The 16,640-nt window shown below is 41.7% G+C and overlaps 1 protein-coding gene across 9 annotated transcripts in view; it reads left to right on the forward strand.

Annotated features, from left to right (window-relative positions):
• The window catches only part of LOC110973566 (RNA-binding motif, single-stranded-interacting protein 1-like), a 134,735-nt gene that overhangs the window by 40,059 nt on the left and 78,036 nt on the right, over window positions 1-16,640 (forward strand). The window contains exon 1 of one of the 9 annotated variants that reach the window (XM_087148048.1): window positions 9,272-9,909. The exons of 7 other annotated variants lie outside the window; for them this stretch is intronic. Coding sequence is in view for 1 of the 2 variants with exons in the window: in XM_087148045.1 (XP_087004171.1) it covers window positions 10,012-10,104 (93 nt within the window). In the remaining variant the exon portion in view is untranslated. One more of the 9 variants, XM_087148045.1, reaches the window with a different exon arrangement.

The following is a 16,640-nucleotide window of genomic DNA, read 5'->3' on the forward strand; positions in this document are numbered from 1 at the left end:
AAAGTGGCTCAGGTGGGACTCGAACACAGAAGTCCCAACCACTCAGCTACTGAGCCTGATGAAGCCAACTGTCTAATTCTCACCAATACCAGCTTTAATATTCAGCTTCCATTGAATCAGACGAGGCCATGTTGTCATTCAGTGGTATAGAATCCAGTTTTTGAGTATGGAGGCTCATAAATGGCCCCCATAAAGATAAATCATAATGCAAAGATGCATAAGGCATATGATTTATAGGTTGTTTTTATGGCATTGTACAGTGTATTCAACCCTGACCCTGATGTACATGTTGAGGGGCATACTTCAGACAACTAGGTATTTCATTTTTTTGCATTGGTGGGGTCTTCAAGTGCCAGACAAGCTTGTCAACTTTGGAAGATTTTTGTCACCAGGAATTTTCCCCCAAATGGGTGTCTGAGTGTTTGTTGAAGCACAGAGAACGTGTTGCTGATTTACTCAAGGAGTTAGGCTGGGACTTCCTACATTGTTATCTTAGGTGGATTGAGAAAGCTTCCGGGTACAAAATAAAAGAAGGACCAGGTTTGATGTCATGAAGTCTTTCATTGGATACTGCTGCTCAGAAATCACTTCCTTTTCACCTCTCAAGTTACAGTTTGGCAGAGCTCTTATGAAATGAATTCTTAATAGAGGCCTTGCGCAGTAGCCATCTTGCAGGGCAGCTCTTTTGTTCCACAGCCTAGATCTCCTTTGCGCATACCCTGTGGAACAAAAGAGCTAGGGCTGTATTTGTTTCACCCGGATCTGGATCATGATCAGTGATTCGCTGTTGGTTCACCGATGCCAAAACTCACCATATGGATGATGGAAACCAACATAAGGATCAGTGATTGAGATCCAGATCGGTATGAAATAAATGGGCCCCTTTGCCTGTAAGATGGCAGCCGTGCAAACCCTCTGTTGGTTGGCATCTGTGGACAGCACTATTCATTTGTGTGGAATACACCTCCAAGTCTTTTGAGTGGTGTATCTAAAAAGTGATGAGATATTGGGGGTCTCTGCAAAGCCCGTGCCCTGTACCCCATGTCCCACCACTCATGTAAAGAAGTCACAGAACTACTTCTGTCCAAAGTTGTATTTTGATATTGTAACAAAACAAAAACGCACAAAAGATATAACATGGGAGGTGAGTAAAACCTTGGCAGCTTTTTTTGATGGATTCTTCTCCCCCGAAGTAATTTTTCTCTGTGTCACATGAGGTCCATGGCTGTCATGTTTCTGATTAATTGGAGTACAGACGAGGCATGTGTACCAGCCTTTCTCTCCTGTAATTCTTTCCAAGAGGCCTAAATTCATCTATCCACTGACATGTTCACAAATTGCACTGGTCTTTTGATTAATTGAAAGTTCCAGCAGCACATGCGTGCAGAAAATTTCCAGTACATGTATATTTGATTCAAATCCATACACAACCCAGTCTCAGGGTTAAGAAAATTTTGTCAGGTCTGATTTAGAACTTGATATATTTTGTTGTTCATGCAAACCCTTGAAATATATATTTGTAAAAAGGTCCCTCGAAGCCAAAATAGTACTAAAATAATTACATCATGATGATGTCATCATTTGATTCATTTTTGACAACTGCTTTTGTCCCTTTTGTGGATAAAGTTTTACCTTTGCCATTTAAATTTGCTTGCCCAAGTTTTCTTTTGGAAAAAGAACTGATTCTAAAGAAGATCAATGTTGTCATATTTTCCTGACGTAATACCGTCCTTAATATTTGGGTTTTTATTTTTAGTATATTTATCGGCTTTGTCTATGCTATATAAACCTGCTCATACATGTGTAGCCCTTAAATTGTAGTTGGGAGTACATTTGATTAGAAAGGAGTGAAAATAATATTTTAATTGGTAAAGTTACATGTACATGCTATTGTTTGGTTGGAGATTAATGACTGCTTAGGCACATAATGCTGTTCGTTTAAGTTGGATTTTTGCTTAAATTGGTTAAAAATTGAGCAGTCCCATTGTGAACTGACTCACCTGAAGTTTGCTGTATGTAAAGTTCCATGTTGGATTGTAAGTGGCAACGATGGAAGATTCTGAAAGTGTTGGGAGACATGCTCAGATGTCTGAGTTGGAGGACAAGGGGAAGACATCAACAACAACAACAACAAAGAAGTTGGTGGAAAGGGGTATGAATACCCCCTTACCTCCCCCTTCTGCTGGCAGTGATTGTAAGTACTTTGACCTTTGGTGTGTAGGTCACTCCCTTCATCAAATCTGTTTAGGAAAAAGAAAAAGTATACAAGGGTGTGACTGACTGCAGGTATTTCAATCCTAAAGTTTAAAGTTACGTGTTCTGAAATGTAGTTTGATAGCATTAAAGAAAGATCGAGCATGGTCATGTACATGGAAGAGGCTTCACAGCAGTAGGAAAAGTGTGGTTGAGTTGAAAGTACTGTGGCCTTTGTGATTGAGTTACCGGTGAGTGCATTTGGACAGGAGAGGAGGAGTTTGGACTTCTGTACAGTTACATGTCTGTGATTACTACAGCCTTTGGACGATGGAAACATTGTAAGGGAAGTCTAGACCAACAAGATAGAGGCATCAGTAGACTCCACTTGGGGCTCTTGGGTCAGTAGGCCCCCATATTTCACAATTGTTGACAAACCGCAAAAGTGGATGGGGACTGTCACTGAGACTCTCAAGATTGGAGGCTTCCTTCCGTTTTTTCTTTCCTTAAAGTCGTGAGATCCGTGTGGTTAGGAAACTTGGCGAGATCGGCGTGGTTGGGCAATGCGTGGTTGGGCAATGCGGTATGACTCCTTGTGTAGGTGTCTTGTCTGATCTTCTGGATTTGGTTGTGGTTTGGTGCCTGTCCATTCGCATTAGTATTCAGTCCATTAACGAGGCAGTCACTAAATGGCTGGTTTCCGCCAATCATGACACTCTTGTTGTAGGCTCACATTCATGAAATGAATGAATGAAACAGGTGTGTTGTAGTCAGGTTTCAGACATCACACACATCGGAGAAGCTTTCCATTAGAAAAGGTATGCTCGATGCACTACCACTGTAGACATTGGACATTTGAAGAGGTGAAAAAAGCCAATTTATGCTGTGGTAGAGCTGCCTTCCCTCTTTTTGTTGGATGCCCCACCCACCTTTCTACCTCCCCTTTAAACCAATGCACAACTTTCTACAGTAATCCTCCTGGTACATTTGAAGCAGCCTAACACTGTACCTACATGTATACGCTGACACCATGCAGTGATGATGGCATGTGACCTAGGACTGCTTTGTCTTAAAACAGAAGCACTGTAATGGAAGAATTAGTTCTCCAGCTACTGGTCTGGTTGGTCTGAGTCACTACATGTAGGTGATTCAAGGCAACTTGTCTGTACTGGGTATGGTAGGGGGCATTGACCCTGGCTGTTCTTGGGGTCACACTGGGAATGACATCCTCCAAGACAACAATCCTTGATACTCAGATGTAGTGCTAAGCTTTGGGTAATGAATCCATTCTTGCACAGAAGCACCCTCTCATCGGTGGCAAAGAGCCCTGTTAGTGGGGAGTGTACCTTCAAAAAATGAAGGTGCTTGTACTTAGTACAAGTAAAAGAGGACTCATCCTCAGGTTGAATATGCGATCATTGAGGAAGTTTGCTCAAGCCTCAAACCAGTGAAGTGCAGTTGCCACCAAAGGAGCCACTGTGGCTAGGGAAATGGTGTCCTCTCTTGGTCCCACTCAGGGCAGATTGTACAGTAGCCCCACGAGTACCATGTACCTGGGCAAGTTTTGAGGCTGGTGTTGAGGGTACAAAAATGACAAGTCTTTGAGCCAAGTCAGTAGCCATCTAACAGCCTGTTGAGGTCTTGTACATGTATTACCTTGCAGATGTTGTCACTGTGTGCCATCTGCGCACATGCGATTGGAATATTGTGTAATGGGTTGCTGTCATGGAGGTGAACCAGATGTATCAAGGAAATGTCCAGACATAATTCCTGTCAGACTTCCCAGCACCCTCAGTTGGTCCTGCACAAAGCCAATGAAGTGCCATAGAGGTCCAAGGGTAGGAGAAGGTTTCCTCTAACCCTCTCTTCCCGACGACTTACTCTCAGAAAAATGGATTCCTCATTGTTGTTCCGTCTTGATGATCATGCATTCTAGCCAAGCTACCTCTTTAACATCCTTTCTTCTTGTCATCAGTGTCATTGGTGCCATGGGGGTCATGTATCTCAGTTTGCCGACTGCCATTAAGCCACCGTGATGACAAAAACCACCTGTGGATTAGCTGATAACCAGATTGATTATGTTGTGAATTGGCAAACAAAATTAACTTTGAGTTTGCAGTTGTTCTTGTATGAATTACTTGAGAATTTAGTCCAGTAACATGCCTGTTGTACTAGTTAGGACCTAGGCTCAAGACCAAACTTATGTTCATGTCGGAAATGAAAATTGGCTGATGACAAGAAGCAGACCTGATTTGGAATCACTAATCGCTGGAATTTTGTGCATGTACTTAGCTGTCAAGTCCTAATTTGGCAGTCTCCAAAAGTGCCAGTGCTGTTCTGGGGAAACTCAATTATAACTAGAAACTTGCAAGTCTTTAAATTCAGGATATCCTGATTTCCTCTTGTGCAATTCATTTGTCCTCCATCAATATCAAATGATATTTTGGATCCCTGTGTTTTAACAAGTTCACAAATCAAGTTGTCTTGCTCTACGTCTGATATGCTAATGTTAGGTTAGTCAGTTTGGTCAGATTTAAACAGGGATTGCTTAGCCAAGTTGATAATTTTTTTCTACCAAATATTTTCATCCCCTTTGGAATGCTGTGACAGGCATCGTGATTGGCTGTCATTGCAGGTGAATGGGCCAGAGAGAAATTGAAGTGTCGGGTCACTACTACAGTGTAATTATTCCATGCCATTTTGACAGATCTTTCCAGTTGGCAAACAGTTTTCAGCAGGTCATAACTTCAAAGTCCATGCATGTAAAGTTGCGTCATACAATACTCAACTTCACGGCCCCCCTTGTGCTTTGACAAAGGCACCTCCCTGTGACCTCCTTTCCTTGGGTGACGACAGAGAGATTGTCCATTTTATACTGGACCGTGAGAATCATACTGCGGTAATTATACAGGTCAGCGTCAAGAGAAAGAGAGAAACAAGGAAATTATGATTGGTCAAGCTGTTGGGGTCACTGACAGGTCAAATGTGCAGGAGGGCTTATTTTCACCCCAAATAAATCTGACTGGTACTAAAATAAACATAGGTTGCCCAGCCCAAAGAGAAAGGTATCTCTGGTGATGTAAGGCAAATGTGGAGAAGAGACACCAGTACATCAAAATGTTGAGTAAATGAAATGGATAATTCATGTGCATGCAAGCGCTTGGGTATGTTGATAAGGATTAATCATCTTTTAGCGATATGGCTGACCTGGGGCCAATTTCATAGAGCTGCTTCAGCAAAAAAATTTGCTTAAGCGGGATAAAACTTTGCTTAATAAACAAAGGTTGCCAACTCAAACTCTATCTGATTGTCATGATAACCAAAAAAAAAACAAGCAAAATACAATCCCAAAACAATATACATCACATGGAGTTGGGGCTGGTTACCTGATTTATCAAGTCAAGTTTTCTCGCGCTAAACTTTGTGCTTAAGCAGCTCTTTATGATTGGCCCCAGACAGATTGGTCAGTTTTAGTGGGATGCCTTGCTGTGTACATGGGGGAAGGAAGGTGGGAGTTTTATTCCTGCTCATGTTGAAGTCTTGGCTTAGGAACTTGTGGAAATTGATTGGAGTTTGTTGTAAAATTACTGTGGTAGAATTGATGATGCATTTTGATCCAGAAACCTTACACGTTGGGCTACTTGTAGTACTATCTGCTCCTTACCGGTACCTGACCAAGAAATGAGCGAGAAACTGATGTCTTTTTCAGTGAGGACACACCGTTTCCATGCTCAAAGGTTCATGGTTTGAACCAAGCTGAATATGCATGAGTAGTTTCTCTTGAAATGTGTGGTCTTATGGCTGTGCACTTTGTTGATGCACAATGAAAGAACAACTTTTATCAGGCAATCTGAATTCCCAATTATTTTGTGGAATCTGTTGCTAAATTCAGAACTCCAAACTTGGAACTTGCAGGTGTTTGTGGTGGTTTTCATTACTTGAAGTGGTACATAAGAATGCACACGATCATTAGAATTTGTTTCAAGTGTTGCTGGAGCCATGATTACTGTACCTGGAATCTTTTCCTAAGGACCCACCACTGCTCTTGAACAGCATACTTCAAGGTCACACCACGAGTGTCAAAGGCCCCAACCGCAAACCACTAGATATTCCCGCCTGTTGTTTCAAGGAGATGACAGTTACCTACCTGCTGGGGTGATGCACATAAAATTTACTACGTCTTTTGATGGAAGTTTACACAAGACCACACTGTGAACCTCCACTCCATAAAATGAGTGAATTCTGAGGTTAGAGTTTGAAGAACTCCCTCTTATGGTGCAGGTGCGCCGTGCAACTTCGAGGTCCAGTACTGTACATATACACGGTTTGTATTTAGAAAATTTATTTAAATTAGCATATACAAAAATAATGAAACAAACTGCAGACCTAAAAAAGAGGTATAGAAGTCGGGAAACTGCAAACAAACATGCAGTCCAAACAAAACATTGTACACAGGCTTTACAACAGCAAGACTGAAAGAAAGTCCATCAAATTGCAACGTTAGTGCTGTTTATCAAAAGTACACTGCCAACTTCGTTTAAGGTCTCGGGACGAATTTTCAAATTTCTTCTAAAAATAGAAAAACCTGCACTCGCTATTCGTTGTAATCTCATATTCATGCCCCTGAAAAAAAGATGTTGTGTTGGTTTTCCATGCATTGTTTATTAAGTTTCCTGAAAATTTAATCTTCAGCTGCTGAGTTGAAAACCCAAAGAGCCGGAAGAAATTATCATTCTTATTATTATTATTATTTCTTCTTTCAAAGTAGAATACAGGCAGATGTTGATTGTATAAGGTCCTGTACTGTCTCTGAGGTATGGGTACAGAGCTTCTGCTATCTTTCGGCAATCAATTAATCTGCCTCACATCGCTAACGTGGGTGCTGTGCAAGAGACAAGAAGAAAGAAAACAAATTTCATCTCAGTCGGGAAAATTTCATTTGTCAGGCAAAAAGTGCAATTGTTGGCTGCAGTGGGGTAATTAGATCCCAGCATAGGAAAGAGAAAAATCACCAGGGAGGTGCAGTGCTTACCGTTACGTTGGGGTAAAATACAGTGACCTGTGTTTGTGCTTCCTGTACTCCTGGAAAGGGTCATGACCTCATATTTGAATATGCAAAAGCTCCCTGTATGCATCTATCGGTATCTTACCTGTTTGGTGTAGTACTTGTCCATCTCTTGTTATATATCAACTGCAAGCTGATCCCCCTTGCCGGATCTGATCCCCCTTGCTGGATCTGATCCCCCTTGCCGGATCTGATCCCCCTTGCTGGATCTGATCCCCCTTGCTGGATCTGATCCCCTTTGCTGGATCTGATCCTCCGCACCGGATCTGATCCCCCTTGCCGGATCTGATCCCCCTTGCCGGATGTGATCCCCTTTGCCGGATCTGATCCCCCTTGCCAGATCTGATCCCCCTTGCCGGATCTGATCCCCCTTGCCGGATCTGATCCCCCTTGCTGGATCTGATCCCCCTTGCCGGATCTGATCCCCCTTGCTGGATCTGATCCCCCTTGCCGGATCTGATCCCCCTTGCCGGATCTGATCCCCCTTGCCGGATCTGATCCCCCTTGCCGGATCTGATCCCCCTTGCCGGATCTGATCCCCCTTGCCGGATCTGATCCCCCTTGCCGGATCTGATCCCCCTTGCCGGATCTGATCCCCCTTGCCGGATCTGATCCCCCTTGCCGGATCTGATCCCCCTTGCCGGATCTGATCCCCCTTGCTGGATCTGATCCCCCTTGCCGGATCTGATCCCCCTCGCCGGATCTGATCCCCCTTGCCGGATCTGACCCCCTTTGCCGGATCTGATCCCCCTTGCCGGATCTGATCCCCCTTGCCGGATCTGATCCCCCTTGCTGGATCTGATCCCCCTTGCCGGATCTGATCCTCCGCACCGGATCGAGTGTAAGCTCAGTGAGTTTGTCTGTTGTGGTCCACTGAATTTAGTGAACATCACTGAATTTGCCGTCTTATTTTGGGGACCTTGTCTGTCCTACAGTACCAGTACATGTTCACGCCCTTTTTGACCTTTCATCACAGAGCACATTCTCAATAGATTGTTATTAATCTTTTAGGGAATTCCCCTGCATTGTGGTTGAATGGCAATTCCCTTCATTTCTTTGAATTCTACTGTCCTTGATAGCAGTAGTGTTTACCTAATGTGGAGTTCTATTTGGCTTTAATTGAATTGACAATTTTCATGCAGGTTTGGTTGGACGTTTGCTCATAGGTCTCCTGGAAATATCTAAAAACAAGTTTTATAACTTGTTACAAATGAATTTTAAACAAGAATGTGTGACATTAAGCGAACCTTTCATCAGGGTTTATGTAAATGTTTTTTTTTTTTTGGATGTAGGATTTACTCTTCATTGTTGTAAAAAAATACATGGACCTCATTGCTCTCAATGGGATTGTGAAAAATCTTCCATGCATGCCAGAGTTAATTGGATACGTCAACTTGACCACCTGAAACTCATCTTCTTCATCATTAGTATTCATGGACCACCCCCCGGGTTTAAAAAAATGGATTATCCCAGTTGGACATGAAAGATTACAAGCAGCATACTTGCCTGTGATTGGCAGAGAATGTTTGTACAAAGTTTGCAATGAATTCTTATTCAAATGAGGACCACACACATTTTAAACCCGAGGGGGGAGTTTCCAACCCTCAAAACAAATAACAATAGGAAGATTAGCATTCTTAATCGATGAGATATAAATCCAAATGTCAGGGTATAGATCTTTTCTATTTTTATGTGTTCTGGGCTTGTATTTTGACCTTTGACAGTTGTTGAATTCTGTGTATATTTATTTTAGAGTCCAAAGCCTCTTTGCTAATGGTGTACATTGCATGCACTTTACAAGCTCTCTATGTCTACATGTACAATGTACATACGTCAATAGGCTCTGAAACCCTGCCCCTCCCACTTTGTCTATCTTGATCTGGTCTCCTTCTTCACAGTACATGTACATGTACATTGTATAAGCAGGTCACTGCTCATGATCCCAACACACGGGTTTCCCCCCACACAGTATATTTTTCAATGCCTTTAGTGGGCTGACATGCCAACTCTGTGTGGGTTCAAGCCCTGCTGTGTTGTGTAAACCTTTCCGGTTTATAGCCTAGTGGCGCTTGTAGCAGACTCAGGGAGAGTACAACATACTCTACATGTACAGTATACTTGGGCAGTTTTTTTTATTGTGGTATAGCACCCAGACTGTCCTTTTGGTTGGCGTCATAGACTTACGCACCCTTTCCTGTTGGGACTGTACACGTGTGGGAGGAAAGCGCCAAGCTTGGTCAACCACCCAAGTATTCCACTATCCAGTTAGCTGCCTACTCATCTTGTGTTCTGGTTGTGTTAAACCCACACCGTACAGTATACTGTAGGACCGTACATGTACATGTGTAATGCACTGGTGGTTCTGATTCTGTTAAGAGTATAGACATCTCAACTCATCAACACAGTTGAACTTGTGTATATAGACATACGCGGCGATATCTCTGTATTATGTTTGCCCTACAAGGCATAAAATTCATCCAAGTTAATAGGTCCACTGAACAGTAACAAGCATTCACTGTCGTGGGACCCATCGCTGTGCGCACACACGTACCGGCTAGCAGCATAACACCCACAGCTGTTCGACAGATGAACTTGCCATCTGACCAGTTGACAGGACACCAGTTTTTAAGCATCCTTGACACTTGAAGCCAGTGAGTAATAGTTGACTTGTGGAAGATTGCTTCGGACTTGCTCCTTGCTCAAAGTCATCGTGGTTGTCAGGGTGGTTTTTTTTTTTGGGTGTCAAGTGGAATATGGCCACCATCACGTGGCGCAAGCCTGACGTGGTGCCTAGGACACAGCAGCATCCTGCTTATACTTACGGTTACTATCCAGTTCCTAAAAGAGTGAGTGGCAAAGATGTTCTTTTCCCAGTGTCTGTACTCGTCTCTTTCGGTCGATTTTTTTTTTTAAATTGACGTTCATGTCGTTTCAGTCTGTTTGGATTGTGTACATGTGCATGCATAGTGAATTGCATGCATATCATGATTGTCATTTGTCGCCATGTTTGTTATTATGGCTAATTCATTTCAGTGAGATTTTATATCATGAGTTATTTAGATTGGGGTAACTTTTATGAGCAACATGTATATTTGTTGATGTATGTAATTGATCTTGGAATGAGGATTGAATTTTCATTTGCAATGAAAAATAACTGAAATTCTCAATTTTTGCTTGGCGTGATTTTCCTCATGAAAAATCCCAGGAGATATTAATAATGTTTTACAGGTTCAGTTTCAAGCTGTTTGATTATTGCTTTTATGAATTGCCTTGTGCATTTCCCAAATTGAATCTCATTTGCATATGATTTACAAATGCACTGTAGGTCTACATACGTGTATGGTGTAGTCTCACCCCATCACTGTGATATGGCAGTCATGGAGTGCGCATCATACTTCGTGTATGTCATGTGGTATTCTTATAACCAATGGGATGCTTTACTGTCCCAATAATACTTGTAACTGGCAGTGATACAGTTGATGTCTTGTAATGATATGTTGAACCCACTCGTTTGCCATTTGGCTTGTTCCAGAAATTAGGGGTCCATTTTTTGTGTGCCCCTATCACATCTGACATATGATTTTGTAAGTTTAGAACACATTTTGTAATTTCCAAGAGTGATGAATTAATGCAAATTACATGCCAAACAAATAGTAACAGTTGGAAATCAATTCAATATTTCCATGTCAAATAACAAAGGTCAGATGTAACAGGGACACAAAAGGTCACACTTTTGGACCCCTAATTTCTGGAATGACCCATTTGTCAACAGTATTGGCATTTTTGAAGCAAACTGTTGATTGATTTCATGGCATTGTTTGTTCATTAATTTCAATGGTCCCGAGGGGGTTAGGGTTGATCTCCCTATGAAACTACGTACATGAATGATCCAGTTACTCATTCTACCATACACTGTGTTACAGCATTACACATAATCAACGTACATGTACATGGATATGGACATTTAAACTCAAACCTAACAGTCCTCAGTCCTCCGATTTCAGTATGATTTTACATACACCCTACCTCGGGGTTTTCAGATAAGTGAGTATACCATTTTACAGTTTACCATGTCCCAGGGTCCTGAGTATTGTTCCGCTTCGTTGATTTGTTTCCATACTGAAGATATTACCATGTTTGACCTCATCATTGTCGGTTGTGACTGAGATTAATTGATAACTCACTTTCCTGTCTGACCTCCAATTTGTATCTACTCATCAAATGGCTTGTCTGTCACATGATCCATTTTGGCAAAAAGGGACCCTCCCATGAAAGATTGGAGGGAATTTACCATATTTTTTTTGACTTTCATTAAACCTCTGCTTTCATCGTACGAACTCATAAAATATTATTATTCAGGTCACCAGACATTTTGTCTCCACCTGCCCAAGGTGAGATGCCCTTCCTCAAGTGCAAATACCGGTAAAATTTAGAACATCAGATCCTGTATTGTTACTCATTGATTGAAAATATTTCTGAAAGTGCAGAGGTTCAGATATTGTCTCAGACTGAAGTGGTATAATGATTGGCTTCCAGCAGAGGATATATCATAATGATGTCTCATACAATACATGTTTGTGTATTTGATCAGAAAGATTTGGTGTTGTATTTCAATAAACCATAACATTACACAAGCATGCTGTGTGTTACTGTCGAAACATTACACATTCAGCCATCTATAGCCATGTAGGTCCTACATGTAGGTCCTCCATGTAGGTCCTACATGTAGATACCTGAATCTTGTTGCCGCTTCCTTTCAACATTGCTACATTAAATTCTAGATTTCAGACGCGACTGGTGTTACAGTCACTGATAGGATGGTGTCCTCCGGGCTCAGCGAATAAAACATGTCGTCAGTGATGTGTTGCTCTCAATTTACCGTCCGTGTTAGGAATATGTCAAGACCTCGGAATTCCCCGGAGACACGGGAAGGGAATATCACGTCCACCTTAAAGAGGGAAGCTTGTTGGCTCCCCTCTCATCGACACAGACCCCTTATTGTTCAAGTTTTAGTTAAATGAATGATTAGAAAGTTCATATTCAGCTCTTTCTCTCTTTTTTCTCTTGGATGTCATTCAAAGATGGCTTCCAAAAGGCAGAGCACAAACAGCACTCTGCATTTACTGGTATTGTTTTGTCCTTTCTGTGTAGTTGGTTTTCTCAGTGTGGGGAAAAATATCGACTTGCCAATGTTGAAATAGGAGTCAAGGTGACTGTGCTGTTGTTTCTCAGACTACAATGTTTGTGTATTCTTTGGCAGTAGCCTTGGCAAATTATGCAGAAATTTATTTTTTATGAGCAATCGTGGGTGTGATTCAAATGTGAAAATAAGGTTTTTCAGAGGAAAACAGTAAAGCAAATTCTTCAGTTAGTAACAATTGTTTTATTGGGGAAGATCTATGCTGACTGTTTCAGAATTGTGTGAGCAGCTTGGTCTTTGGTAAATTTCTGAACAGAATTTGAGCGAACAATTTTCAGATAACATCAGAGCGTGTTTTTTTGGGCACCAACAAGCATATTTAAGATTCATTCCACCGATGGTCATTTCACCGTGGACTGCTGCAAGTAGACCGTGATAGATGAAGGATGTCGTAGAGACTGAATATGTCAGAAAATGCCCCCCCCACCTTTAGGCGCACAGTGTCGGTGAAACATTATCATGAATGTTGCGGGTGCCACAGGGGAGGCTTCTGTGGGCAGGAGAGGGAGGCAGGGGCCAGGATGGTCTGCGTGTACCTGTACCTTATTCTCTGGCTGCGATTAGTGGTGATTTCCAGGAAGATATTGCAATCATATCATGAATAATAGAATGACCGCATTAGCTTTTTGCTGCCTCTTATGCCTAGGTGGATAAAAGAAGAAAACCAGAAAAATAAACAGAACGGTTCCAAGGAATATTTGTCTATGGCAACATCTCTATCGTGCCACCATATTATATCTGTTGACAAAACAGGCTGACAAACGAAACAGACAAAACTGTGATAAAAAATAAAACCTCACTTCTGTTTACTTCTACCCAAAGAATAATATACGTTTAGTTGTGTACATGTGGATGAACAGAAATATTTTTATGGTGGGCTGAAATGATTATGGTTGTGTAAAGGTGCAGTGTTCCATGTTGTCATAGAAGCCTACGCAGGTTTCCTTTTTTTCAGAGATGCTTGTTTGCTAGTAAATTTTTGGTGGTCAGTTACGGTACAATGCATTTCTACCCTTTTTAAAACTATTTTTGACAAGTTATGGAGAATGGGAAGTACATTTAGTGTCTTTAGTTAAAACGCGGGGATAGATAAAATTTGCAAAGAACGAGATGCAACACAGTGATTATTTGAAATTTGGAATCTGCCCCTGTTTGTCCCTTCCCTGATTTACTGCCTGTGAATGGGGATCCACGGTCCAGTTAAGTTACAGGTGTATAGAAAAAGGAATTGGAGGTATAAGCTTGAATGCCAAATTTGAGAAGCTGTTGTACATACAGTGTATTGACACTGCATTGATCAATGCATAGACGTGGCTGGCTTGGATAGCGGCGTGTCAATAGACTGGACAAACATGCTGTGTAGAGAAGGGTGAGGTTCTTCAGAACGAGGTGATAAGGATGCGCATGTCGGAATGACGAGGCAAGATGAGGTTTACGGCAATTTTGCATGTCTCTTCGTTCATTGTGTTCAGACCTGGTTGGTTTGAATAAATTCAAACCTCACCCGAGGGAAGATAAACAAACAGACTGAAGGCTTCCCGCCTCATTAGCTCGTCATCCCCGCCCCATCACTTTTGAGCCGTTTTCTAGAGTAGATGTTGTAATTTGTTTTTAAGTACATGTGGAAAAGAGGGCGAATCGCAAGGCCAAGTTTAATACTAGGGGTAATAATTACATGTATGTTTAAGTTTGATAGAGGGGGACATTTACAACATTTACCAGGCTTAAGCTGTAATCTGTGTTGGTAGAATATAGTCGATTCACAACAAAGTGCCTCCAAAAGTTTGCAACGCGTCGGCCAATCACAACGTGCGAAATTTGTCGACCGTTTCCACACGCGCATTGGGTCGACAGATTTCGCACAGTGTGATTGGCCAATGCGTTGCAAACTCTTGGAGGCGCTCTATTGTGAATTGACCGTATTGTGGCTGTGACATCAGCTCTGTACACAGTTCAGATATCTTAGATAGCTACAGACTGCTACAGGTAAGACCGATGGCTGTGCAGTTATTACAAGGAATTCTTCTTAGTTGCACTTGAAAGCAGGTACATCTAATCCTCAAGAGGCCAAGAAAGCTTTGCAACTGTAGACAAAAAACATGGACTGAAGTACAGTTGCATCTCCTGTCGTCAAGGCTCCCCTGTAATTTCCTTCCTCTGTGACTAAAACTGACGGGTTTTGTCCTCTTCAAATCTGTAAATTTTATGTCTGCTACTCTAGCCGTTGTAGTTGTTTTGTAGGTGGACCTCAGCATCTCACATTGCCGTGCCTTTCTTACCACAGAACGTGCCTTGCATGGGCAGTTTATGGATTGCGTGATGCCAGGTAACGCAGCCAAGTTTCCCTTCAGTAGTGTCTTTGGCTTTGACTGAGTAATTCTCTGCCAAAATTTCGATCAAGGACATCATGTAATTTAGTGGCTTGTCGGCTGGATTGCTATCAGCCAGGGCTGGTATGTAGCAGAAGATTGAGCTAGCATCGGAAGGTTGCTCAGTAGTCCGGATAGCCCAGGAGAAACTGTGTTCATTCACGCTTGATCATTAGTTAGCTTAGCAGGTGATAAATATGAGGGTACCAGCTTATTTCATCTGTGCGACATGGTCAGTAACATCACAGAGTCGGGTGCCTGACACGTCGTTGTCATTGTATAAAAATTGCAAGGGTACCGGTATGATCTGACAAGTTACATATCTGAGGCTAAATCACAAAGTTGAATATCTCAACAGAGCCAAAATTAGAGAAGGAAAAATAAAGGAAGTTTTGTAAGGACCCCTGAAAAAGTCTACACTTAAAGATTAAACTGAAAACCCAGAGCAAGGTTTTGCAATGATTTATGCCACTATTGGGATGTTGTACAGGTATGCCTGATGATAACCAGTATGTGAGTTCTACCAGGCACCCATCGCTAAGGTAACACTAATATTTGGGTAACTGGCCTTGGAATGCCAGGCCCCCCCAGTGGGCTGATCTTGACCCCAAGTTACCATGTGCTCTGGATCTAATTCTGGGATGACTTCGTCCAGAAATTTCTTTGCCTGGAGGGTTTTCCTGACAAGTGAAACCATGGAAACTGAAATGCATCTGTCCAGCTACCCCCCATGCCAATTTGTGAGGGAATCCATTTTGTTCACAGATACTTCAAACTATCAGTAGTTTTTATTTCGAGTCAATTTTTTTCTAGTGAGATTTTGTACAATTTGAAATTGAATGTGACCAAATCCAGAGTGATTGCTATTTTCATAAGCTTTGTGTTTTGTTCATCACCTTTGTTGCAAATGTTTGACAGACCTTCTCTTGATTTACCAAGAAAATCAAAGGACTGTTTAGTTGCAGGTATGGTTTAATAAACTCCCACTTCATTTGAAAGGGAGATCAACTATTCCATCGGGGACAAGCTTTTGGAGGCGGATTTTCTGGAAATTCCAAACCATAAAATTGTGTTATAAAAAGACAGAGGCTATAAACCATTCAGTAATGTAGACCAATATCTTAATCTGACAACAGTGAATTGACTTAATTTTTCTGGATGTAGCCAGAATAGTAGAAAACTAGGATGGACAAAATTTGAAATATATGTGTGAGCTGCTATCATAAAAAGAAACCATTTCCAGTTTGGTATGGGAAAAAAAAATTGAAATATTTCCATTTCTTTCATCAAGACAGATTTTTTAGTTTGCCAGAGCATTTGCTATGTGCTTGATCTCCCTCAAAGAGTAGGAATTTTAATGGCCGGAAGCGTGTAGAAAATATTTTTTATGGCACGAATTATTAGCCTATTATGCAACACCCAATTGCTTTGGCAAGACCACTTACTGTATCCATTCATAAGTGCATGTGATGTGATTGTACTATCCTTGTTGGTTTGACAGCTGATGGCCAGACCCAGAATATATGTAAATTTGTATTGATGAGGTGGGATGAGTGTTCAGGATTAAGGCCCTGTAAGGTTTTTAAAGGATTATAGAAACTGTAGCCAGCGCAGGCTGGGGAGTTTTGTCTGTTAAAAGGCAGAACAAAAATCAATTGTGTCAATTGATCATACAAGAGGAAATGTGTAGTCTAGATTACATGGTGTGTTGGATTGGGTGTACATGTATACATGTAGGTGGCATAGCTGTGTGGGCTGGTACATACAACTAATGGCCCTGGTTTGGTTGGAAACATTTGACTCATTACTCAGA

Source organism: Acanthaster planci, linkage group LG17 (genome assembly GCF_054643075.1).
Source record: "Acanthaster planci isolate LZ-2023a linkage group LG17, COTS_SCS, whole genome shotgun sequence".
Taxonomy (NCBI): Eukaryota; Metazoa; Echinodermata; class Asteroidea; order Valvatida; family Acanthasteridae; genus Acanthaster; species Acanthaster planci.